The 24,695-nt window shown below is 31.7% G+C and overlaps 6 protein-coding genes across 11 annotated transcripts; 3 read left to right on the top strand and 3 right to left on the bottom strand.

Moving 5' to 3' along the window:
- Positions 1-121: 121 nt before the first annotated feature.
- Positions 122-3,418, bottom strand: LOC100749627 (THO complex subunit 4). The gene is made up of 5 exons (XM_003485920.4): positions 3,076-3,418; positions 2,369-2,506; positions 1,094-1,241; positions 673-813; positions 122-598 (listed from the first exon to the last, which is right to left on the bottom strand). The coding sequence occupies exons 1-5, from the start codon at positions 3,283-3,285 to the stop codon at positions 486-488; spliced, it is 750 nt and encodes a 249-aa protein (XP_003485968.1). The 5' UTR covers positions 3,286-3,418; the 3' UTR covers positions 122-485.
- Positions 3,419-3,700: 282 nt separating this feature from the next.
- Positions 3,701-4,734, bottom strand: LOC100749510 (protein seele). The gene is made up of 5 exons (XM_012394412.3): positions 4,665-4,734; positions 4,490-4,580; positions 4,283-4,398; positions 4,011-4,217; positions 3,701-3,938 (listed from the first exon to the last, which is right to left on the bottom strand). The coding sequence occupies exons 1-5, from the start codon at positions 4,680-4,682 to the stop codon at positions 3,759-3,761; spliced, it is 612 nt and encodes a 203-aa protein (XP_012249835.1). The 5' UTR covers positions 4,683-4,734; the 3' UTR covers positions 3,701-3,758.
- Positions 4,735-5,322: 588 nt separating this feature from the next.
- On the top strand, positions 5,323-12,504 carry LOC100749155 (protein dispatched). 2 transcript variants are annotated; one of them, XM_012394413.3, is made up of 11 exons: positions 5,323-5,752; positions 5,867-6,043; positions 6,123-6,248; positions 6,365-6,985; positions 7,067-7,454; positions 7,543-7,744; positions 7,842-8,229; positions 8,302-8,880; positions 9,857-10,157; positions 10,224-10,524; positions 10,602-12,504. In XM_012394413.3, the coding sequence occupies exons 2-11, from the start codon at positions 5,906-5,908 to the stop codon at positions 10,834-10,836; spliced, it is 3,279 nt and encodes a 1,092-aa protein (XP_012249836.1). In that variant the 5' UTR covers positions 5,323-5,752; positions 5,867-5,905; the 3' UTR covers positions 10,837-12,504. The 2 variants fall into 2 exon arrangements, with proteins under 2 accessions (XP_012249836.1, XP_033180859.1); XM_033324968.1 differs by lacking the exons at positions 5,323-5,752; positions 5,867-6,043; positions 6,123-6,248 and adding an exon at positions 8,926-9,185 and having other exon boundaries at positions 6,472-6,985; positions 8,302-8,620.
- A 269-nt stretch (positions 12,505-12,773) lies between these two features.
- On the bottom strand, positions 12,774-18,560 carry LOC105682125. Of its 3 annotated transcripts, none has more exons than XM_033324975.1 (8): positions 18,426-18,560; positions 14,623-14,901; positions 14,464-14,554; positions 14,247-14,373; positions 14,046-14,174; positions 13,901-13,978; positions 13,670-13,828; positions 12,774-13,011 (listed from the first exon to the last, which is right to left on the bottom strand). In XM_033324975.1, the coding sequence occupies exons 2-8, from the start codon at positions 14,867-14,869 to the stop codon at positions 12,811-12,813; spliced, it is 1,032 nt and encodes a 343-aa protein (XP_033180866.1). In that variant the 5' UTR covers positions 14,870-14,901; positions 18,426-18,560; the 3' UTR covers positions 12,774-12,810. The 3 variants fall into 3 exon arrangements, with proteins under 3 accessions (XP_033180866.1, XP_033180865.1, XP_033180864.1); XM_033324974.1 differs by having other exon boundaries at positions 14,623-15,123; positions 18,426-18,541; XM_033324973.1 differs by lacking the exon at positions 18,426-18,560 and having other exon boundaries at positions 14,623-15,177.
- On the top strand, positions 15,267-18,127 carry LOC105682124 (Bardet-Biedl syndrome 1 protein homolog). The gene is made up of 7 exons (XM_033324969.1): positions 15,267-15,717; positions 15,826-16,000; positions 16,076-16,285; positions 16,363-16,658; positions 16,743-16,992; positions 17,070-17,249; positions 17,326-18,127. The coding sequence occupies exons 1-7, from the start codon at positions 15,704-15,706 to the stop codon at positions 17,950-17,952; spliced, it is 1,752 nt and encodes a 583-aa protein (XP_033180860.1). The 5' UTR covers positions 15,267-15,703; the 3' UTR covers positions 17,953-18,127.
- Positions 18,561-18,864: 304 nt separating the features above from the next.
- Positions 18,865-24,692, top strand: LOC100749392 (post-GPI attachment to proteins factor 6). Of its 3 annotated transcripts, none has more exons than XM_024372653.2 (13): positions 18,865-19,300; positions 19,537-19,708; positions 19,786-19,999; positions 20,072-20,199; positions 20,273-20,556; positions 20,643-20,917; positions 21,007-21,135; positions 21,207-21,412; positions 21,500-21,657; positions 21,743-21,975; positions 22,048-22,242; positions 22,306-22,446; positions 22,535-24,692. In XM_024372653.2, exons 1-13 carry the CDS (start codon positions 19,198-19,200, stop codon positions 22,709-22,711), a joined length of 2,415 nt encoding a protein of 804 aa, XP_024228421.1. In that variant the 5' UTR covers positions 18,865-19,197; the 3' UTR covers positions 22,712-24,692. The 3 variants fall into 3 exon arrangements, with proteins under 3 accessions (XP_024228421.1, XP_012249838.1, XP_024228423.1); XM_012394415.3 differs by having other exon boundaries at positions 20,643-20,919; positions 20,997-21,135; XM_024372655.2 differs by lacking the exon at positions 18,865-19,300 and having other exon boundaries at positions 19,544-19,700; positions 20,643-20,919; positions 20,997-21,135.
- Positions 24,693-24,695: the final 3 nt, after the last annotated feature.

Raw genomic sequence — 24,695 nt, 5'->3', positions numbered from 1 at the left:
TATATCAGTATATAAACTATGTTCAAAGATAGGTTTTGAATATTTTGATAGTTAATTATTCATATGAACTAATTAGATTGTGGGCTAGAAGCACTTCTGTACTTAGATAAACAACAACTTGTAAAGATGAATTTTACTGTATTTTTCATCTGATAACCACACACGCACGATAGTACATACAAATCCATACAGTCTTTACATTATAACTTTTTATTATTATTTTTTTTGTTCTTGTTACGATACCATAAAAAAATCTATGAACTCCTACAAATCATTTTTCTTAAGTGTCTGTAAAAATTGTACGCCAATTTTCAAAGAAACTGTCAAAAATAAAAAATACCCACTTAAAAAGAATTTCTTACAACATTTTGCTAATGATATATTTATACTTATTTTTATATATTCTCGTGAAAATTAGAGAAACACATTGTATTGTGTTAAGTCAGATCAGAACAAAATCTTAAGTGCGAAGATTTGTGACGTTGTTACTTTACTTCTTTCACATAAGCTTCCAGTTCTGCATCTAATTCTTCAGCCGTAGGAGTTTTCGTTACTTGCCGACTGCCGCCTCTGCCACCACGTCGACCAGTTCCACGACCTTTAAAAAAGTAAATATTAATGTACTTTTTGATAACTCATTCACCTCATTTTTAATATACACCAATTACATACCTCTGACGGATCCTGCTCCACGGCTACCCCTAAAGCGGGACTGAGGTCTCTGTGTAAAATTACTGCCGCTAAGTCTCGGTCCTCCTCGGATAGATGTGACTGGTATTTCAGAGGTAGCAACTTGTATGTTCATTTCACGACCTGCCGATGTATACCACATATTGCAATAATAGATGTGAATAGTTGTGCAAATCATAATTCACAATAACTTCTTTGAAATTTGTTTTTCTTTAATGTCATCCCATGTTGGAGTATTTATGGAAGGATAAAAGAGAAAATGCTCAAACTGTATGTTGCTAGGTATAAACTGGAGACCAGATTAATAAGTGATACTGAAACCCTAAATATAGGCGGAATTTTATAATTAAAAAGAGACATTCAAAGCAAAACTTATAGTACAGACACAAATTTAACTACACACCATCTAAGGGTACGCCATTATATTGTTTCATTGCTTTAATAGCATCTGCTCTTCTTTCAAATATAACATCTGCAGACCCTAATGATCGACCTGATCTATCGTAATGTACTGCTGCTGACTTTAAGGGGCCAAATTCACTAAATAATTCCTAGAACAAACAAATACATAGATTATTGCAATTTTATAGTAACTTTTTAAAAATGAAAAAGCTAAATGATTTTTATGAACTTGAGACTGAAAATTTATCTAATTTTTGAATTTGAAGTAATATTGGAGCACTAGAACTACCACACCAGTCAAAATGGCTGGTTTGACAACTTTATTTAAAATTTCTATTTCATGTTATATTTCTTCTCCACAATGACGTAATGACTTTTACAGGGATAGCTAAAGGAATAATATAATAAACTTTAATTTTGTTTTATTCATTCAAAAATAAGAGTAATTTTGTATCATGGCTACTTATACAAAATTGGAAAAAACGAAAAGGGCCTACCTGAAATGGTCGAATTTTATAATAAAACAAAATTTGGGGTAGATATAGCAGACTAAATGGCGAAAAAATATGGTATGAAGTCGGGTTCAAGAAGACAGACACTTCAAGTATTTTTTAATATTTTAGATTTAGCTGGCATAAATGCCTGGATTTTATATAAGGAAACCACAGGTGAGCAGATATCCAGAAAAGATTTTATTTTTCAATTAGCAGATGAACTTTCCGCTGACAATGAAAAATTATGGATAGAACAAAGAGCATCCGAGATCCAAAGTACGTCAAAGAACTCACCTTATTCACACAAATGGCGTCAGATAGGGTACTGTAATAATAATAATAAGACCACCGCCATTTGCAATCTTTATAAAAAAATATGTATGCGGAAGGTACACGCGGAAGAACTTTTACGTTTGTAAGAAATATGACGAACGATAAGTTTTGTACTTAATAATTTAAGTTATATTTGTATTTTATTTATTCCGTTATGCTTATTATTATATTATTATATTATACTTCTTATATTTACCAATGGAAATTTATTTTAACATTCTTGTTACCAAAGATCTTGGTACTAAATATCCTTCATTACTGTACTTATTGTTATTATATAGTTTTTATCTCAGAACATGGAGTTCCTTTTGCAAGGTAATAATAAATTAATAAATATAAAAATATTCTACTATTACGTATTTTTTAAAGACCGGTCATTTTGCCTGGTTTTGGTAGAGATAACTACATCTCAAATGTCGGTAGTTCCAGTGTGAAATAATAAAAAGTACCTGAATGTCTGAATCGGATACTCCAAAGTCTAGATTTGATACAAGGAGCTTGGTTGTCCCTGCGCTACCTATTGAACTTCGGCCAACCTTTTTTACTCCATCAAACATGTCGTGTTTCCAAGCACTGTTTACATCACCCTATGAATGAAAATTATTTATTACTGTACAAAATTTGTGGTATCTTGCAATACTTAAGGACATAGTATTAGTCGCATGTGTATTTTTATAAACTAAAAAAATTACTAAATCTATAACAATTACATCTAAAACTAAAAACATTTCATATATATATTTTTACTAAACACTTCACATTATTTTATATAATAAGCTATTCCATGCTATTCCATTAGCATTTGAATATGTAAAAAATACACATGGTCGTCTTTAAAATTAACGAACATCCCACCATAAAAGCGCGGACTTTTATCATTTCCGAAAAATCCTAAGTTGAATACTCCCTCGAAATACGTAAAGTATTCCTCATCTGAACAGTATAAGAATCACAGGAATCACGTTTCTATCTTACACAATTATTTTACCTTAAAATACGATCGTTAATCTATCTCATGATTAAACTGTTTCATACATAAGCACTTAAGGCGGAAGTAATACGATAGGTTCTCATATACGGTACACGTGACAAAATTAATATAACATTAATAATGACGATAATAATAGAAAGAAGAATAAATAATTTGATTTCTCACTCTTGTGTATGGAAGAGAATTTCTTGTAATGCCACCACGATTGCGTCCCCGCATGACGCCACCACCAACTCTTTGGGTTCTCCGTGCTCCTCTACGTGGTGAATTACCGGCACCTCTTCCACGTCTGCTACTGCCGCCGCGTGGTCTTGTTCCTTTATTTTGCTTGATAATATCGTCGAGACTCATGTCTATTTTATCAACCATCTTCATTTGTGCTGGATTTCGTATAATGACACTGCCACACGAAAATGAATGAAACCAACCTCTTTCGTCTTCGTAATGATGGCGACGAACGAAGACGAAACAATCGCGCACAGAAGCCTGGGTATAAATGACCGTAACTCACAGAACGATTTCTTAGAACCCCTACGTATTTGATTCGTCGATCAGTGCGCTCTCTATCGGGAAATCAATGAAATAAAATAACGGTTTTAATAAATACTTTTAATAAATATTGTCTTTTGTTATTAAAGTACGTATTTACATTTGTTACTTATACCTAGCATATAAGCGCATTTCTTTCCTAGAAAAGTGAATTTATATTTTAACATTTTTATTTATATTTTTGTAGTTTATTCCTGTTCTAGATATGCTACATTATAAATAGTATATTTAATTTTTAAAATTTTGAATATCAAAAATATATATAGATACAAATGTATCTCATTTTTCCCTATACATTACTATAATTCATAATGTTCTTCATTTATATCATTTTCCTCGTTATCTTCATCATCCTCATTAAGATCTGTAGAATTACATAGCTTTGAAACATTTGTGCATAATTGTTCTTCAATATCATTTTCTTTGCGAATAAATAGTGAAATCATAGAGTCTTCAAATTCTTCCACTATTCCCTCACACTGAAATAAAGCACATCAAAATAGTAACTGATAAAATCTATTATGAAGTATAAATAAAAAGAGAAAACTTACATAATATTTTAAACTTTTATTTAAATCGCCATCCTGAATAATATCAACTTTGCTCATTTCAGGATTCATACTACCAGATGGACTCATTAAATTTAAGATTGTTAATTGACCATTTGATTTATATGTTGCTCTTACATAGTCTGACATTTTTTCACAAATATTATCTAGGATGTCAGATATATGTACCTCAGATTGTGCAAGTGGAATCTTTAAATAAATAAGTAGAAATATGTTTTGATTATAATCCAAGAAATATAAAAATTTATTATTACCTTCTTATGAATAGCATTTCCTTGTGCATCTAATCTATAATTTCCTATCTCAATTTCTCTTGAAGGATCAATTTTTGCTAATTCTTCTTCAATTTCTTTTACTGTTGACCTACAAACTACAAATATTACAAATATTAACTTATTATAATCATTTTTTATATTCAAGGTAAATAGCTATAACTTACTATTAACACTTATTTTACATACCTAAACATTTTAAAAGCTTATTGTCAATTTCCGCAGTTTTGACAAAACCATTTGTGAGAAAGAGGGAAAATGTTACTATTAGAATTTTCATCTATAATGAAAATATGCATTAATAAGTTGAATTGTTAAAAATAACATAAAGAAATGGAATTGTAAACATTTAATTTATACTTACATCGTATTTAATCAACATATTTAATAATATTTATCTATTTTTTAACGCTGAAGAAGACACGTGTATATTACTTATAATTTTATACATACGTACTGATGTATATATGTCAACTATCGTATATATACTTAAATACTCCACAAAACACGAATAAGCTTTCATCACGTGTCACTTTGAGAGATACCAATATAAAAGAATATGGACTAAAGACACTATTAAATGCAAAAAGACACTATTGAATGCAACAACACAGTACATTATCGCAGTTTAAAACTGTAGCAATGTAACAAGCTATAATCGATCTTCCAAAAATCAACTAATCTTCTAAACAAAATCATAAAACATAAATTTCAATAAATGTATGGAACAGTTTTTAAAACTTTTCATAGCTATCCTTATCTAAACTCATTTTATTTAAACAAATATATACAATATATATGGAAGCTGGCAGAAATAAGAGAATTTATTTATTGTCCCTGTAGTTTTCTAGGATAAAGTTAAATTTAAATTTTAAAAAAGCAAAGAATATTTTAATACTATATTAGCAGAATAAAATGTTTTTATTTTATACTCTAGAGAATTATACACATATATGCGTATATATGTACATATATATATCAGTATACTAGTGTATATTGTATATGTACATATACATGTGTATGTATATCTATCCACCATAGTCTACGGATCACGGTCGTTGTCTCTACGGATCATCCCATTTGTTACTGCAATGTGAACACGTGCCATTCCTTAAAGTGGGAAGTCCATGTTGCTTTTTAAATTGAACAACCATGCTTCAATGTTTTATATAAAATTACGTTTATATTTCGAAGTCCTTACATAAATAGTGGCTATAATTTCACTCTTGTAATATTTATATCTATTAGTTAGTTATAAGTCTTCAAAAAATAGACAAAATGATTATGCGAAAATATTACAAATTTAATGACGATTACAATAAAAGAAAACATAAAAGTGTATGAAACTTCAAGTTATTTATAGTACATGTTCTATTCAGTGGTTCATTATTGAACTATACGCGTCAAAAACTGATTTTCGCTAGTACTATACTACAAAATATAATTTTTAATGTGAGTTTTTCCAATCTGAAAATTGTTTAAAAAATAAAACTATAACATCGTATGATTTAGACAAAGATTAAGACAATCCTGCCTTAGTAACTTGTATATTACAATAATTTATAAGAAAATATGACTTAAGTTAAAAAAGATATAATTGTCAAAATGGAAATATGGTGGATTTCTCGAGTAATAGCTCATCATCCTTATACCATTCTAATGGCAATATTTATTTTTTCTTCAACATGTGTGATTGTTCCCTTAGCTATTAAAAAGTTTCCTGACTTCTCTGATCCTCAGTTAGTGAGTATATAAAATTAAGGTAGAAATATAATATATGTATAATGTTTTTATTAATTTATACCTTATTTGCGCTGTTAAGGGTTTTGAGGCAAGAGGCACAATGTTAGCACAAAGACTTATTGCTTGGCAAAACTTATTAGAGTCAAATAAGCCAAGCGGTCAATTGATTGATAATCCTTTGGAACATTATCATTATATGCAACAGGTATGTCTGTCGAGCTTTGTATGTAATATATTATTTTAACTGTGTATAAGTTGCTTAGGATAATGCACGTAAAATATAAGCCATTGGATTTACAAACTAACACTACAATATTTCAGAACTTAAACGTAAGAACAAAACCCAAAAATAAGAGAAAAGGAAAGAAAAAGTATCAAAAACAAGTAACTAATAAAGAAGAAAAAGTAAATAAAGCTGAAATTAAAGATAAATGGGAAGAACTAATAGAGCTAAAAAATAAAAATGCAAGTCAAGACTATATTGAAAATGAGAAATTTTTTTGTAATCTACCATTACCTGGTTATGCACGCGTGGTTATTGGTAGAAAGTCTGAAGATTCAAACTTATGGTCAATGGAAGGTGTACTAGCGCAATGCTATATTGATGCAGAACTTAGATCAAACCCACACTTTCCTTCTTTATGTCAAACACAAATAGGACATAATAATATAGGACAAAAGTGTTGCAGAAGTTGGTCACCGGCAAATTACGTTGCACTTCTGTCTAATCGAAGTTCTTGCCTGGGTGTAACAGAAAACGATCTTAGCCGTGTAGAAACTCTTTTGAAACAATGTGTTTATTATTATAAAAATGGTCATCTAACATCAAATTGTGAAGAAGACTTAAATTGTCAGAAACATGTTCCAAGTGAATGCTATACGCACAATGCAGCCTATCACTTGTTGCATTACTTATTAGATATTGATTTTATTTCAGATTATGTAAGAGAAAACTTTTATATCATAGAAATTATTATGAAGAATAGAACAATTGTCAATAAAATGTTTCATATTTTGTTCTAGAGACAAGATCCTCAAAATAAACAAAACTCAACGTTGAAGTATGCAATGTTATTTTTACCGATTGCTACAAGCTCAGCAACTTTAGACTTTTATAAAGGACTTGGTGATAATGATCTATCCTATGGAAAATTTTGCGTGAAGGGCATGCAATTGGGTTTAAAAAGTACATTGTTTAACCAATTGTTAGTGTCAGATTCTATCTTACTGCTTGTTGGTTTCGCCTTTGTAACAGTTTGCATATGGGCATATACTGGTTCTTTTCTATTAACTGTCACAACCATTATTGCTGTAATTTTTAGTCTTGGCATTTCATATGCATTTTACACTTTAATTTTACATATCAAGTTTTTCCCATTCATGAATCTCTTGGCAATCGTCGTTGTTGTAGGTGAGAAACTAAAGAATATATGAAAATTGTTAAATTTACGATTTTTAATAATAAAAGTTATTTAACATACAATTTTATTTTTTTAAAGGAATAGGAGCAGATGATGCATTTATATATTGTAAAATTTGGGAGAAAGAAAAAGAAAAAAAAATATCAAATAATGGATTGGTCAGACTGGTGCAAGAAACAATGAAACATGCTGTTCCATCTATGTTTGTTACATCTTTAACTACTGCAGTAGCATTTTTTGCATCAGTTGTTAGTAACGTTACCGCTATAAATTGCTTTAGGTATGTGAAATAATTATTTAACTAATATTAAAATATTAAGGAAAGATAATATAAAAATAATAAAGAAATATGAACTTTACTAATCCCATAAATACAGTCTATTTTCAGGAATGACTGTTATTGCAAACTTCTTCTTAATGATTACTTGGCTGCCGGCATGTGTCGTTGTGTCGGAACGATTCAAACTAGGCGTTTTATCTCCTGCAAGTTTTATAACACGAAAAATTATTCGACCTTTACGATTATTTGGAGATAAAATGACGATAGGTTTTAATACTATCCTTACAAGGGTAGTTATAAATTTTCGATGGTGCTGGTCGTTAAGTTTAGGTGTTATAGCAATAGCATGTTGCATCATTGTTTTTCAATACCCTGGCTTACAGTTGCCGGATACTGCTGATTTTCAATTATTTGATAGTTCTCATCCATTTGAAAAATATGATTTAGTATATTCGCGAAAATTTTGGTTTGAAAAACATGGGATGGTATGTACAGAAAATTACAAAGTTTCTTTTAATGTATCTCTCACAAAAATTTTGAATAATTAATAATTGCAGATTGATAATGAAGATGCGTTACCATTAAGATTTGTATGGGGTATTAAACCAGTTGATAATGGCAATTATTTAGATCCTAGTTTAATTGGTACACCAGAATGGGATGAATCTTTTGATGTATCTCATCCAGAATCACAAGTATGGCTTGAAAAATTTTGCCGCGATTTACGAGCTCAACCTTTCTATCGCGATACATTAGGACCTTTATTACCCAACTGTTTTATTGAATCATTACATCATTGGATGCAAAGACGTTGTGAAGATCCCATTGATTCACATATTAATTATACACCGTGTTGTAAAAAAAGTGAATTTCCATATAATGCTAGCACTTTACAACGATGTGCGGTTGAAGCAAATGCAAAATTATATAGCACCCCATCGTATTTGTGGGTTCGTAATGGTGTTTCTGCTGGTTTAAAATTTTTGAATGAACCAAATCTTAAACAATTACAAGTATCAAATGAAACAAATTCTATAATAATGCCAACGCCTAAAATTAAAGCTCTAGTCGTCGAGTATGACAGCATATATAATTATAGCCTTTCATTTGCAAATATGGATCAGTTTTTTCATCAGGTAAAATAAAATCGTATTTCAGTTGTAAAAAAAGTGAATTTCCATATAATGCTAGCACTTTACAACGATGTGCGGTTGAAGCAAATGCAAAATTATATAGCACCCCATCGTATTTGTGGGTTCGTAATGGTGTTTCTGCTGGTTTAAAATTTTTGAATGAACCAAATCTTAAACAATTACAAGTATCAAATGAAACAAATTCTATAATAATGCCAACGCCTAAAATTAAAGCTCTAGTCGTCGAGTATGACAGCATATATAATTATAGCCTTTCATTTGCAAATATGGATCAGTTTTTTCATCAGGTAAAATAAAATCGTATTATATATATATATATATATATATATATATATATATATATATATGTCGAGTCATGATCCGAGTCACGATCCGAGTCCGGGCTTGAGTCGCTATCGCGGCAAGGGCTTGGGGTAGGTAATGATTCGTCACTGAAGTTATCCATCTTCGTACAGCACGGAAGTGCCTTTGTGCTGTGTAAGTGCCTCAACATTTGGTATTCATTGTCCGAAGGAACCGTTGGCATGTTTTACTGTCAGGTATTTACTGTCAGGTACCTCTATGGATATTTCCTTTAATGAGGGTCATAACATCACTCCACACCTTTGTTAGACGAAGCGCTCGTCCCGTTGACCGCGGCTACGTTGGGCGACAGACTGTCGCCCCGAGCCAAAGCTCACTGTCACTAATCCCGGACAATTACAATCGGCTTGGGTGACTACGGTTGTTTAATTACAGCTATAGTAGACTAGCTTAGACTAGTAGACTAGATAGACTAGTAGTCTAGATTACAATGTCGGGGGGTTATCCTGAAGTTCCAATGGGCGGCTCCGACGTCCTTTCGTCTCCGACATATATATATATATATATTTTTTTTTTTTTAATATTTCATATTTTTGGAAGCAATCATAATGCTTAGTTATTGATAAAACATTAATAAAAATTGTATTTTTTACAGGTTGAAACATGGATGCAAAATCAATTAAAAAAAGCTCCGTTAGGAATGCGCGGTGGTTGGTTCGTTAGTAGATTAGAATTTTATGAATTACAGAGAACATTGTACGAAGGAACGCTTTGGGCAATGGGTGTTTCATTGGTTCTAGCTCTCATAGTGTTAGCTTTAGTAACATTTAATCCTCTTATCAGTTTATATGCAATTGTAACAATTGGAGCAGCAATTGTAGTAACAATTGCTGGTTTGATTCTTCTTGGTTGGAAATTAAATGTCCTAGAAAGTGTCGCAATATCTACAGCAATAGGTATTTTTTAATAATAGGTAATTTTAATCTTCATAATGTACATAACTGAACATATATTATTTTTAGGTTTGACTGTAGATTTTAGTCTACATTATGTAGTAAGTTACAGAGCATGTACTTCTAAAGAGAAAGAAGATAAAGTAAAAACGGCTCTTGCACAGATGGCTGGTCCAACTTTAATGGCTTCTCTCACAAGCGGTGCGGCTGGTGTTCTTATGTTACCTTCGTGTGTATTAGCATATATACAAATTGGAATCTTTTTGTTCCTTGTAATGAGTATAAGTTGGATATATGCTACATTTTTTTTATGTTCGGTATTAGCTGTAATAGGTCCATCGTCTCAGTTTGCTCAGTATCAACATCCCAGGTAAATAACGCGTAGTTGTAATTTAGCAAGTATCAGTTTAAAATGTTTATATAATTTAACATTTCAAATTCATGCAGATTAAATCTATTATGGAAATATCTTCGCAAGAACAAGTCTGGAGATGTGCCTGAATCAAGTACAGATAATAGTGGAGCTAGAAGAAAGATTAAAGGAAGAGGAATGTGGTCAGAGTCTACTTTAAGTACATCTAGTACGGTATGTCAATTCCACTGTAATGAAATAGAAACTTTCACAAGACCACCGCCATCACCATCGCTACCTCCATCACCATCATCGGCATTACTTCAGTAAGATGAAGATTAAGTGATAAGATGGGCATATTTTAGACAAAAGGGGAAAAAATAATTACGATATGATATATACACTTCCGGATTTTAAACCGATGAATTTACTTGTTCATGTATAACTTATGTCCTATATAATCTATGATAATGTGTGTGACTAATGTGTCATTGGCTGTGTTCAAAATAGTTTTAGGATAATTATTTGTATATTTGCCTATCATTAACATTCAGTGGGCTTCCTATCAGTTACGCAAGAATATGCATATTGTATACATTGTGATATGAGTCAGGCTTTATGTGCCAAATATATCGCAGACTGTTTTATATTTTACGATCTATTTTAGTTTCGGTTTTTAAACAATTTTGAAATTGCTCTATATTCATAGATGTAGCTTTAATGTAATTGTTACGTCCGGTGACACTTTGCGTACCGCAATAATCCTAGGATTATTCCTTGCGGTCCGACTAATTCTATCGAACGCCCCGATCGAGGGATAGATTCTGGACTACGCAGAGTCACCGGACGTAACAGTAACTGATGATACTGATAGATTATCGTACTGTTAGACTTGCATTTACATATCTATGAATGCATTTAAACTTTAACTTTTTTATTAAAACTTTTCTATTATGCGTTTATATTTAATTTGACATAGATATAGATATCTTTTACATTTGAGTATTAATAGGTTTAGTTACCTTTTTTGATAACATTAAATTTATATATTACAAAATAATTTTTTAAAATAAATAGACTTTAATTCTACGAATAATTTAATATGTTAGTTATTATACCAGTTTAAGGGAAAGAAATAAAAAATGTTATTTCCGATATAGGTTTGTAAAATTCATAACAAAGTTTACATATAGAGACTGTTTAGTTTTCGAATAAAATATTACAATAAATTTAACGGAATGAATGAATTTATTATATATTAAAAAATAACGAGGTATCAATTCAGCTGTTTTACTGAATAATGCTTTCGACCTCATAAAAAGATGTGTATATCTGCAATTAAATTTAAGAAAAAGTAACGAAATGTGGCATAGATATCACACATGATTTTGTTTCAAAATTATCTATATTTATAAACTGTATAAAGTATATACTAAAAAAAACAAAAGAAAAAAAGACTGATGGGTTTTTATGATTTTTATCAGTAGATATTATTGAATATATAAGACAACATTTAAAACAACTTTTCTTTTCAGAAGCATTTATCTAGAAATATCTTTTGAGCTGTCATGTAGTACAGCTAGTACTACGTATAGCAGCAATATTTAATATTAAATGAATATTCATTATGTTTTTCGATAGCTTGATTAATTATTTTTATTAAGTTTGTAATATTGCATATTATTGCATGTAACAGAAAATGAAGTTCATCACCTTATACACATTTCGTTATTTTAAAAAGGAAGCTACGAATTGACAGTTTATGTAGTGCAACATCATGCCTTCGAAAACATAAGAATTTATGCTCTTAAAAACATTCATTTTTGTAATTACTGTATATGTGTTTATCAATTATTTAAATATTTGTAACTATCGTATGTTAGAAATATATATCGATATTAATCTAGAATGCACACTGGCAATCTTTCATCATATATCTACAATATATATATACTATATGGATATCTATGTTACAATATATTAGAGTGAGCTTGTTATGTATGTTAAATATTTCATGTTAATATTTATCCAGCATAAGCTGTGGTAAATATAAATTATAAAAAATTACATCTAAGTTTCACTATATCATATCTACATCCACAAAAACTTTTTTCTAGTATTTTAACTAACAATTATTTAGCATTTACAAGTATATTCCGAATAATTGTTATGTTTTATAAGAAATGTGTTGGACCGTTCGCGGAGAGACGCGATCGCGAGGAAGCGCTCCAACGAGAGTCGTAAATTTCCGTTACGATTATACGATCGACGCCACGAAATGATCGATCCCCTATTTCGTTTAGGTCAATAGAGGTGACTAGCGATGTTGACCGAGTTAAAAATGTAAAGCCAGTGAAAAAATGTTGACTGATCTGATGATGAGAAACCAGAGAAGTTCGGTGACGATGCTGTCGCAGAGGAGAACTCTTGTTGGGTGGTGATCGCCTCACCACTGGTCGCTTGCGGATGGAAATCTATTATGGGAAAACGTTTCCCCCTTTTTACCTGATGAGACAATAACCATAAGGAAATGCTTTGTTATACTACAGTTTCTTAGGATTATTACGGTCCGAGGGATGGAATTCAGCCCGTATTCAGGGACCTAACAAATGTTATTTTGAGAAATTAGAGATACAGATCTAAGAAAATTGCCTTTACTGACAAAATTTATAGAGTCAAAATGTATATGAATGTGCTACTATATTACTAGGTGTAATATCAAGTATTATTAATTTACATCATTATATAAATATATTTATTTGGAAAGAAGGAAGTAAAAAGAAAAATATCTAATTCAAACGTAATTACTAATGTACTGATACGAATGAGATACAGAATCTTTTACAATGTGCCATACTATTCCCGAGATATATATATATATTTTAAATATTTATATGCGGCGACGACGTTTCAATACTATCGGACTTACAGGATCGGTTAAAGGTCGTTTTTTAATTTGCGGTAAACCAATTTTATATTTGTGAATTGGTTGAGCTTTATGAACCATTTGTCTTCTTAGTAATGCAATTTCTTCCTCCTCTTGCTTTTTCTTAGCAGCAATTGCCTATTATATATATATATATATATATATATTTCTTAGGATATATACTATAATATTGAAAACAGAATATTATTTAATTACAAAATTACAGAATATTATTACCATTTGTATCATTTGTTCTTTTTGTTTGTTTTTCTCCTGCATATTTTCGTCAAAGCGTTTTCTTTCTTGCGCTCGAGTCGCTGTACGTAAAGGTGGAGATTTTGGTGGTGGTAATTTCTGTTTTGACAAATATGGTACAAATGGTGGTTTCTTCCACAGCTGGTTTATTTTAAAAGCAGAAAAATATATTTATCATTCGTTAATGCGAAGTGTGATGTTGTTTATACTTACGTCGGTACTCCTCTTCATTTTCTTATTGCAATTATTTGATTTGTCTACCCCCTTCGCTTTGTTCTCATCTTTCAATATCTAAGAATAATACAAAAGTATATATTCTTTTAATAGCCTGTAAGATTAAAGGGTGTGATTTTCATACCTTTTTAATATTTTCTTGTTTTCCCTCTTGCGTATTTTTTTTTTGCAAATTAAAAGCGAAGGGGTATACGACCCCGATTCTCTGCATCATTCTTGCTTTATTACATGCTTTGACGTTAGCTTTAGGCTCCTAAAATGTTAACCTCGATCTTTTACAGATCAATCATAATAATGACAATATCAGCTATGTAAATTGACATACCAGTTTGCTAGCATTATGAACCACATAGTTTTCTTTCTCTTTTTGCCCCTGACAATCATCACGATTTACGTATGTTCTTTCATGATTATCAAATGTTATATCGGATAAATAAAAATTGCTTAGAGATCTAAAAAATATTAAGTGACATTTTTTATTATCAGATGAGAAGAAAATAACTTAAATCTGATTTAAAGAAATTCACAATTGTAACCCTTACGCAGTCAACGTTTCATCGTCTACTACCATATTCGGATGTTTTGTGTTTGTATGACCCTGATTTGGCGTGCTTGTAGTTACAATTGCTTTGTCTGAAAATAATAAAGAGGAATGGACACCAGGATTCAAGAATTGTCCGATCTTTATAATTTTTATTTACTGAAAAACGAATCTCCTATATCCGATGGATTAAAAAAATCCACAAATTGCGGAGATTCAATCTCGTCCCAATTGTGATCTTTTGTCGAATTTCTATATTTTCTCCAACAATGTCCAGATCGGTGGTTCGAATTGGTGTCATCAGTTTTCGGTTTTACGTTCTCCTGCCAAAATATCCAGAATGGTATTTTCGAATCATTCTTTGTGGCTCCTACCGGTGTTAATGTTTGTTCGAATGTTGCGTCCATTATTATCGAGTATGCCCGTATTATTCTTAATTCTAAAAGAATCCGTTACAAAATGAACTTTGTCAATAAGGGTCAACAATTATCGGTTTCGAAAATTCGATGTAAATGCTTCACTACCCGGCGAAGAATTCATTGAAAACATGCTTCATCTCGAAATCCGCTTTATATATACAAACTATATAAAGGTCAAACTGGATTTAATCTTCGAAGGAAAGGAAACACGCGACAATAACAATGCTTTAAATAGAATCTACCTGAAAACATAGAATAGGAACGTTACCTGAAAACATAAAGTAAGAAACCGAATTTTACGATCGTCTCATCGATCTAATCTATCATAAAGATAATCTAGGTTTACCTTATATCGATACCTTATATTGATTAAAATTCTACAATATCTGTTATATAAATTACTTCTCATTCATTACGATGTAATATTAAATGAGACGAGTTGCGCGCGATCATTGATATTCTGTGCACGTGAACATTTCTATGGATACAAATGTTCACAACAAAGCGCGATTCATTGGTATTGTTTCATTGTTTAGCGAGTTTTCTAAACAGATTTTCCGATATGATCGATCTCTCCTCCATTCGAAAATTACAATTGCCACGGTGTTCGTTTAGATTAATTCGAAGAAAGAATTCTTTTAGCTCAAGAGGACTCATCGGCGTATTAATAACGACATGACGATCTATCTATTATACGCTGCGCTATACTGCTACTGTACATAGAATGCGTATGGGTAAACGTTTAGACAGACATACTAATAATGCATTTTGATTGAAGATAACGGTTTGTCGTAAACATTAAAAAAAAAGGGATTCTCGAACATGCACGGTTTACGGTAAGAAAAAATGATTCTCTCTTTCAATCCTTTCTATTCGTCGTTAACTTAATCGCGATTAAACGTGATAGGTACATTCGTCTTTTTATTATTTCGTGCAATTTTTAGAGCTGGACATAACATTGGTGATCTTGGTACCAGTCGATGGTTGGAAGCGCTTTGGGAACCAGCAACCCGATTATACACTTTACCAAATGCGCTCGATATGTTAGACGTAAGCGGTGATGGAGATGCTAGACTCGTCTGCGTCGATCTAGGGACCCTCGGCGTCAATTCGCCTAAAGTAATGAAATAGAATTTTCAAAGCTAAAAAAATATCGGAATTACGTTCCTCGATGTTCTAATATTTTATCTTTAGATAAGAGTTTATAAAGGAGGTGACCAGATAACAGAACACAACATGATAGATCCACCCTGTGGAGTGGTTGGATTTTACACAGAAAATGGAGAACCTCGATCGTCCGTACTGGCGGTGGGTGTTGGTTCTAGCGTCTACATCTTCAAAAACATGAGACCGTATTTTAAGTACTGTTTGCCACACATTGACGTACACCCGAAGGAACGGGAGGTACAGGCAATTCTCTGATTTCTTAGTGACCAATGCGTCTCTGATTTTCAAAGTTGAAACAATAAATTTATTCGTAGATTTGGCATAAGGCTGGAATGGACGAGGAATTGAACGTGTTAACACTGGCCGACGAACTGGATTTATTGTTAAAGGAACTCGGAGCGGGATTTATCTCACCGCGAACGTTAAAATTCCTATCCATGGATCCGAATTTGAGGTCTAGCTTCGCGGAACAATACAGAAGAGTTCCACTGATTAAAAGTAATGCTTTGACCGCGATTTCTGTGATTCGAAGAGACTCGTGGAACGATCCAGCGAGTAGTTGTCTCGTGCTGGGCACGGAATTCGGAGAAGTACTTATTTTGGATCCTCGGTACAACTTCCCTTTAAAAACGATTCTTATATGAATAATGAAAAATTATCAAATTAAACGCTCCTCGCGATTCTTTCGTTGTAGAACATTTTCTGTTATGGATAAACATTTGTTGGAATGGCCGCCGGTCGCTTTCGCGTGTACAGGTTTATGGACCGGCGATGGGAGTGTAGTAATCGTTGGAAGAGATGGTAAGATAGGCGCGATAAGAAGAGGAAGACCCGTGAAACTTTGGGAAAAATTAGCATCGCCGGCTGTAGCCATTTCAGCCCTTAATAACGGAAGCGTCGCGGTTACCATCATGGATAGCACTTTGATCGGCTTCTCTAGGAAGGTATGTAGAATATTTTTACTTCAGCCATGTATATCTTTACTCGAATCGTTACAAATAATAATAAATTATTGATACAGGGAATTAAAATTTGGCATGTTCGTGTTCCGGGTGCGATTTTGGATTCGGTGAGTTTACCAGTTCCGCAAATTGGCCTTTCTTTGCTCGCTGTGAGTACCGCTGGTTATGGCATCCGCGTGTACGACGGGAAACATCACGTGGACACGTTAAAAATCATGGAACCAGTTTCTGCGATGAAGGTAATTTACGAATAATTATTATTCCAAATTGAATGCTAATAAGATAGAAATATTGTGCATTGTCTTTTGGAAACAGTACGGTAAAATGGGTCAAGAAGAACGAACGATGGCGATGGTCACCGTGGGAGGTGGACTGTGTGTAAAAATTCTAAAACGGACTGCGGACTTCAATATTCACAACGCGATATCCAATTTACCGTCAACTGATAGCACCAAATTTTTAGTACCGAAGAAAACGCGATTGTTCGTTGAGCAAACGATACGAGAAAGGTCAGAAGCGAAGAAGATTCATTCTACTTTTCAGCAAGGTCTTCTTCGACTGAGATTGATGGTAGCCAAAAAATTAGTCGAATCTTTGAACGATAGTCAAGTCGCGGGACCACATCTGCTTACCATGGAAGCTACCGTTTTGGGATTGGGACCCAATTATCAGATTCGTATTTTATTGACGAACATATCCGACCAATTGTCCGATACGGACCTGTACATCGTTTGCAGAAGCGAAAACACGGAAGTGAAACCACGAGTGATGGACGTACCTTTGTTACCAAACGCCATTTCCATTCCTATGATGATCAATGCGATTTTGAAGAGTAACATTTCCGGAAGGATAGAGATTTTGTTGTGTAAGAAATCGAAAACGAAACCAGTAACCGTGACCACGGTAGTTTTACCTGCTGCCGAAGAAGATATCGAAGTTTAATCTTCTAGAAAGTAGAAGTCTATGAAAAGATATTTTTTATGTGCTTTGTATAAAAATGTTCATATATTACGTTGTAGTATTATAATATATCGTTGTGTAAATATTGATTGGGAAATGTTGAAGAAAATTTTGTAACTGTATTATAAAAAGCCAAGAAAATGTTGCGCTAAGGATATTTGCTTCATTTTCTTTCTATCCTCTTGTTATCGTAATTATATTTTTGTCCATCTCATTTGTGTATTTTATATGTTGTTATTCCTCTCATTACATATTTCATCTGTGCTAAGATGAATACAACGTTTCTTCGAAATGTTTAAAATATCGTGGTGTTGGTGAGTCATCGGTGTATTGCCTGTGCAAACGTAATTAGTCGGACCGTAATAATCCTAAGGAACTGTCATAAACCTCAGCTTTTCTATTTTACAATTAAGGCCGTTAATTCAGTCATCTGTTTGACTTATATCTATACGTACCGTGCGTAACTATCTTGTCTACAAGTTATTGGAATAAAGTGCATTGTAATCTGTTATTCTCAGTGTTATGATCAATTCAACCACCTGTATTATCCTAATCGAAATAAGGGATCGATCATTTCGTGGCGTCGATTCTATAATCGTAACGGGAATTTACGATTCTCTTTGGCGCGCTTCCTCGCGATCGCGTCTCTTCGCGAACGGTCGAACACATGGTATTTTCGTTAGACCGCCACAAAGGTCACTATCGCTCTGTTGCGCCAGCGCAGCTCCGCGTTCGTCGTCTCCATCGCTTTCCAAGCAACACCGTCCGCGCAAGCAGCTTCTGCTGTCAGACGAGGACAAGGAGTAAACGTTATCTCCGGGCGACTGCGCTAGGCAGTTACTATGGCGCTCATCTCGAGTACAGTTGTCTCACGTGCGCGCTTCACGGAAGTTTTTAACACCGACGAAACTAAAGTATTCATGCACTCTTAAGCATTGTAGTAGTATCACAAATTGTTGTGAATAAACGTTTTCAATAAAACCAAGTTAGCATTCGTTTATGAGTTTACAGCTTGTATTCATTCCACCCTTTGCTATTTATATGTCGTCCACTACAGCTGATCGAAGGAAACCCATATAGACTAAACACGCAAACATTGCGGGCTAGCTAGTCGCGGTGATTTATCGTCTGTGCAAAATGTACAGTCAACGCAGGAATGGGAAAATGATCGATAATTAATAAGAAGTGGATGGAAACATCCGATCGAAAAAAAATTTTCATCTTTCTATGATGTCAAGAAATATTATCATGCTTCCGATATGTTATATTCCAAGGCGATATCTCGTGATTCTTCAATTTCACGTCTTTTTAATCTTATTACTTTTTCCAGGTAAATTTGAAAACAGATCTTTTCGTTTACAAAATTGATAATTTTGTTCCTATCTTTTATTTTTTAACGACTTATATCTTTTAACAGTTTATATTCCAAGATGATACTACACTCTTTTTTTTTAAATAACGTTTACTTAAGCATGGAGAATGTTATAATTTTCATCTTTATGAAATGTATTTTATGTAAATAAATTTATATTTAACTTAGAACGTGCAAATAATTTATATTGACAGCTAAAGAATGTACTATGCCGGAAGCAAGTCAGGAAGGATTACTACATTCGTTCAAAAGTTATTCGGATATAGCCATGTTTCATTATACGGTTCCAAAAGAGGTGCTTAGAGCTACTTGGCAGTTTGCGGCATTTATGGATGGGCAAGATTGCCCAGAGAGAAAAGTACATATGTAAATATTTGTTTTTGCTATCATGAACGTATAGGTATTCGTAATATGATATTTACTTTTACTATTATGATTTTCAGATACCTGCAATGGGGCAGTTACCCTGTGATATCTATAAATAATGATACATTTCCTAATGATATGTATCATGAGCGTAATCATACCATTAGAGTTTCTGCAATTACAACATTTGAGCCAAAAACCACTGCGATTGTACCAGTTTATGGACCAGAAGCTGGAGATTGGTTTATTGGAGCATATTTGTCCCACTGGGATGAAAAGGTTCAACAGCAGGTATATCTTGATTTTATCTATCTTCCAATGTTGTATTGTTTTATATTAATTCTAAAGTTTTATATACTTTAGGGACTTGGCCATAAATGCCACTATAGTATAGGTTCTGTAGCTGTATGGACACAAATCAATAGTATTGAAAATATTCCTATTGGTTACCAACAAACATTAAGAACAAAAGAATCTATTTCTTACTACAAGTAAAGGGTATAACTATCATATCCAAACCATTATAGAAATTGAGAATTACTAATATATTGTATTCTTATTTAGGATATATGTCCCGTCAGGAACATGGAATTTTCGTGTAGATATTTGGGGTTGCAATTTTACTGTGCATAAATCTCGTAATGTACATGAACTTTGTATTAAAAATATGGCACTAAAAGGGCGTTCTTTGCCCGTTTTCAATCACTCTCAATCGTTTGAAACTGGAAACTTAACTATGCTGGGTTCATATACCTTTACAGAATCTTCCCCTTACGAAGATAGTTATTATTATTTAATGATTATTTCGGATAGTATTATTGAAGTAAACGTGAAGGTAGTCGCTTCAGGTAAATTTACATTACTTGTGACTTTGTTTAGTTAACAGTTAATGTTAAACTTATAAATTATTTCTGCTCTATCTTATTCTTTTCAGAATGTCCGATTAGAATAACAGAAAAATCTTTTGTAAGACAATATTTGGACGCACCTTTATTTTCTAAAGCATTAGCTAAATTGCGCATGAAAGATTTAACAAAACTTCATTCACATCATGGTGAAGATAAATATAATGAATCATTTTATAATGGAGATATTATGAAAAATCAATTTCGTATATCGGATGAATATTTTGATGATCTATGTTTCCCAAGATATCAGCTTACTAGAATCAAGCACTCGCAAATATTTTCAGGGGTCTATTTACTACAGGTATCGAGCATTTCATGAATATAAATATAACAAATAAATATGAAATATATTAATTATTAAATGTGTTTGTGTAAAAAACTGATTTTCAGAGTAGAGAATGGTTAACTTCTTGGGTAATGTTGACTGATGTGCATCCAGTAATAACGCAGTTTGATATTTTGCCGTTAATTGATATTGGTGGTACGCTTGATATAAGTGCTCATTTGGAAATGGATAAAGTAAGCAATAATTACTGAAACTCTTGTATATAATTTCATAAACTATTCAATCTGTTATATATATCTTTCAGATAGCAACAAAGCAATTAGTTAAAGTTACACTTTGCGTTCAGCGTGGGCGAATTCCAGATAGAATTAAAAATAATATTATATGTGAAAATTCCGAAATGTCAATGATCTTGTCTTCGTTTGATAGACATGATGGAACACTATTGATTCCATATCCACAACCAGACACTTGGTATGTTAGTTTAGATACAACGTGCTATTTTAATGGGTAAGATCATATTTTTGGAAATATAAATAGAAAATATTAAAATTAAAATCAAACTACAATTACAAAATGATATTATCCATTAAATAGAAAACCTGTAAATTGTGAAATGGAAGTAACGTTAGTATCATTGGATATACAAACTAGGCAATGTGTATTTGCTGGTAATTATCCATGTGGTCATCACGGAATTTGTCAAGAAGTTCATCGTGATATTCTTTATTACACAACATGCAAATGTTTTGAAGGTTTGATTACTAGTTAGAATAACTACTATTTATAATTTATGCATATAATTCTTTCTATTATACCGATATATATTTTATTACACAGGATACAAAGGATGGGGCTGCACTGATGCTACTAGCGCCAATCCAGAATCTTCTCTTCTTATAACAACATTGATACTAACTTTGAGTAATGGTTTCTTCATACCTGCTATATATTTAGCTGTTAAGCGCGGATTATATACTGAGGGATTAGTCTATTTGGCAACTATGCTTTTTTCATCTCTGTACCATGCTTGTGATCAACATGTTATGACTTATTGCGTTGCTAAATATGAAGTACGTAAATTGTTTCATAATAATTGTATCATATCTTTTCTCTTATAAATAGTTTTATTAAATTTATTTCAGGTTTTGCAATACAGTGACTTTTTTTCAAGTATATTAGCATTTTGGGTAACACTTATTGCAATGGCTGAAATACCGATTCGTTTTGTATCATTATGTCATATGTTTGGAGTTCTTATTATAGCTTTTGGTGTTGAATCCAATAAAACAAGTTTAACTAGCATATTAGTACCATTAGGAATGGGCATTATGATCCCAGTAAGTAATTTAGAAGAAACATTTATAACAGCGTTATTTCTTTTGTTTCTCATATATTTCCAGATGGGGACATATGCTTATCGTTGTTTTCACTTGGGAAGGCTGAAGAAGCCTGAGAGGATCTCAAAGTTATTAGCAGGATTAACACTAGCTATTGTAGGTTTATTGCTCTTTTCTTTAGTCGAGACAGAAGCCAATTATCAGGTACGTGCATTATAAATTAATATATATATATAACAAAGGTGAAAAATTGTCTCTATTATTATAAAAAGTATTTGTATTTTCTTTGTAGTATGTTCATAGTGCATGGCATATGATAATAGCGATCTCATTGATATTTCTTTTACCACCATCGCGGTTAGAACAAATTGGTTCTTCGGGTACCAGCTCGTTTAGCGACGATAGTGAATTACTTGATTATAAGGACACACCAGGTAGTCCAATTTTTACGGTAAGGAGTGGTCAGTAAAATCTGGTAATTGCATCAAATTGAAACTGCAGTAAAAATAGGTAGGGTAAAAACAAACCAAATACGTACTATTATTTAAGTTATCTGTGCCAAAAGAGTGTTCTAATTCTCTAAGCAAAAAGTAGATTATAGCATTATGATAATCAAAATTTAAAAAATGAATGCACATGTTCTAGTATCGTGTATATGTACATAAAATATTTATGTATAAATTTTATAATAGTTCCTAAGTAAAGATGCATAATTGATCATAGGGTAATCTATGCCAAAGTTTCCAATTTAACACAGCTCAATGTAATATACAACTAGTTTCAGCCGTAAAAGCTGAACGAACTTATAAATGGTGCTATTCTATTATTACGCTATGTTATTTTTAGAATATAACCAACGACACTAATATTTAACGAAATATTTTTTATATTTTTATCGTTGGAAGTTGTATCGTATCGTGTTAAAGAAGTCACAAAGAAAAGTTAACATCTATTTTTTCTAGGAAGTTACGTAAATCTAATAATATGTACCAGTAAAATATTGATGACGATTTATTGAGTTTATTACACCAGTAATAATTATATTTCTTCATGATCTTCTCTATAGCCATAGGTATGATTTTTAGAGGAAACTTGTTATAAAATTTATTATATACATAAATACACGATTATACATGTATTCTTATATTCGTTGATAGTACTTAATATGCTATTTTGTTCCATTTACTAAAATAATTTATTTCTCTCAGAAGCATTCTTATATGTATGTAATTTATGTATTTTATGTGCCTAATAGTACAGAAAAATATTAATTGCATAGATTACCCTATACATATTGCCACTGGCAAATTACATCCAAAAATACTCATTATATTTTATTTCTTATCGTTTAAATATGTTTTGTTATGTATAAAAAAATATAATATATATCGCGTGCATATTCTGTGTAATTACTATAACTTTGGGAAACATGAAAATGTAATGCAGTACATATGTATCTTAAGAACGTAGAAGAACATGTTATGTGTCTAATATCGTTACATCTATTTTTCACATTTAGTGTTTACACTTGTGTAAGGGACCACAGAATATGATAAAAGGTACTAATAGCATATTAGGAAATGAAAGTATGAATGTTGTGCCTAAATACGGGTAAATTATTCGGGAATAGTATTCAAATTTCAAAAATTAAATAATTGAGTAATTACAGGAGTTTTATCGCTTTTGATATTAAAATTTATGTGTAAAAACTGTAACAGTATTCAATTTGATTTATGTTCTAAATAAACATTTTTTAGAAATTTTCAAATGGAAAGGTAGAATATAGTAAGTAAGAAATTGGGAATTGTTTTAGGCATTACATGAACGTCATATAATATTAAAAATTCCCAAAGTTAATTAGTTTTAATACAGAAGATACACTCATGCTCTCTATAAGTAAATTAAAAGTTTATATATATATATATATATATATATTTCAATATTGTAATTTCATTGTTTTTTTGTGATATTCATTCATTTTATGTGATATTAATTGCAATATGTTATTCAAAAGATTTTTATAATAATGATTTAATAGAATATAATTTATTATCATTTTCAATTATGACTACAACCTGTATGAATTCAATTTGATATGGTAAATTACTAAAGCATAATATTTACTTTAGTTTACTGTTCAAATACCTCACAATGTGTAAAGTGCCATCTGAGATTTCTCTTTCATCCTATGCCAATTATATTACAAATCTTATTTTTACACTATTACAAAAAGGCAGGGTGATTGATAAGAAGGAATTCATATAATGCAAATCTTTGAAAGATCTATGTATGCTATATTACTTAAGATTTTAAACAACTAACGTAGACACGTAGAATGAACTTTTATCCTGAAAAGTATCAACAATGTGAATTGTGTTATAAGTCTGTCACAAATTCAGAGTGAACATAAATAATATAATATTTCGTATCGAATAAAATATAAGAAGGTATAT

Source organism: Bombus impatiens, unplaced genomic scaffold, assembly GCF_000188095.3.
Source record: "Bombus impatiens unplaced genomic scaffold, BIMP_2.2 scf_0089, whole genome shotgun sequence".
Taxonomy (NCBI): domain Eukaryota; kingdom Metazoa; phylum Arthropoda; class Insecta; order Hymenoptera; family Apidae; genus Bombus; species Bombus impatiens.
This window is presented reverse-complemented; position numbering and strand designations above follow the sequence as displayed.

Excerpts from the sequence above, each read along its gene's own strand:
- LOC100749627 (XM_003485920.4), bottom strand. The coding sequence starts at position 3,285 with ATGAAGATGGTTGATAAAATAGACATGAGTCTCGACGATATTATCAAG. Across the intron at positions 2,507-3,075 it reads ATTCTCTTCCATACACAAGA|GGTGATGTAAACAGTGCTTG; the intron begins GTGAGAAATCAA and ends TTTCATTCATAG. Across the intron at positions 814-1,093 it reads TAATGGCGTACCCTTAGATG|GTCGTGAAATGAACATACAA; the intron begins GTGTGTAGTTAA and ends ATACATCGGCAG.
- LOC100749510 (XM_012394412.3), bottom strand. Across the intron at positions 4,218-4,282 it reads GAAATGCTATTCATAAGAAG|ATTCCACTTGCACAATCTGA; the intron begins GTAATAATAAAT and ends ATTTATTTAAAG. Across the intron at positions 3,939-4,010 it reads ATAAAAGTTTAAAATATTAT|TGTGAGGGAATAGTGGAAGA; the intron begins GTAAGTTTTCTC and ends GCTTTATTTCAG.
- LOC100749155 (XM_012394413.3), top strand. The coding sequence starts at position 5,906 with ATGGAAATATGGTGGATTTCTCGAGTAATAGCTCATCATCCTTATACC. Across the intron at positions 7,745-7,841 it reads ACCGCTATAAATTGCTTTAG|TCTATTTTCAGGAATGACTG; the intron begins GTATGTGAAATA and ends CCATAAATACAG. Across the intron at positions 10,525-10,601 it reads GCTCAGTATCAACATCCCAG|ATTAAATCTATTATGGAAAT; the intron begins GTAAATAACGCG and ends AAATTCATGCAG.
- LOC105682125 (XM_033324975.1), bottom strand. The coding sequence starts at position 14,869 with ATGGACGCAACATTCGAACAAACATTAACACCGGTAGGAGCCACAAAG. Across the intron at positions 14,175-14,246 it reads TTCATAATGCTAGCAAACTG|GAGCCTAAAGCTAACGTCAA; the intron begins GTATGTCAATTT and ends TTAACATTTTAG. Across the intron at positions 13,012-13,669 it reads AAGAACAAATGATACAAATG|GTAAAAAGGGGGAAACGTTT; the intron begins GTAATAATATTC and ends TTGTCTCATCAG.
- LOC105682124 (XM_033324969.1), top strand. Across the intron at positions 16,993-17,069 it reads TGATCGGCTTCTCTAGGAAG|GGAATTAAAATTTGGCATGT; the intron begins GTATGTAGAATA and ends TTATTGATACAG. Across the intron at positions 17,250-17,325 it reads AACCAGTTTCTGCGATGAAG|TACGGTAAAATGGGTCAAGA; the intron begins GTAATTTACGAA and ends TTTTGGAAACAG.
- LOC100749392 (XM_012394415.3), top strand. The coding sequence starts at position 19,198 with ATGATGTCAAGAAATATTATCATGCTTCCGATATGTTATATTCCAAGG. Across the intron at positions 20,920-20,996 it reads GGGGTCTATTTACTACAGGT|TGATTTTCAGAGTAGAGAAT; the intron begins ATCGAGCATTTC and ends TGTGTAAAAAAC. Across the intron at positions 22,243-22,305 it reads GAATGGGCATTATGATCCCA|ATGGGGACATATGCTTATCG; the intron begins GTAAGTAATTTA and ends ATATATTTCCAG.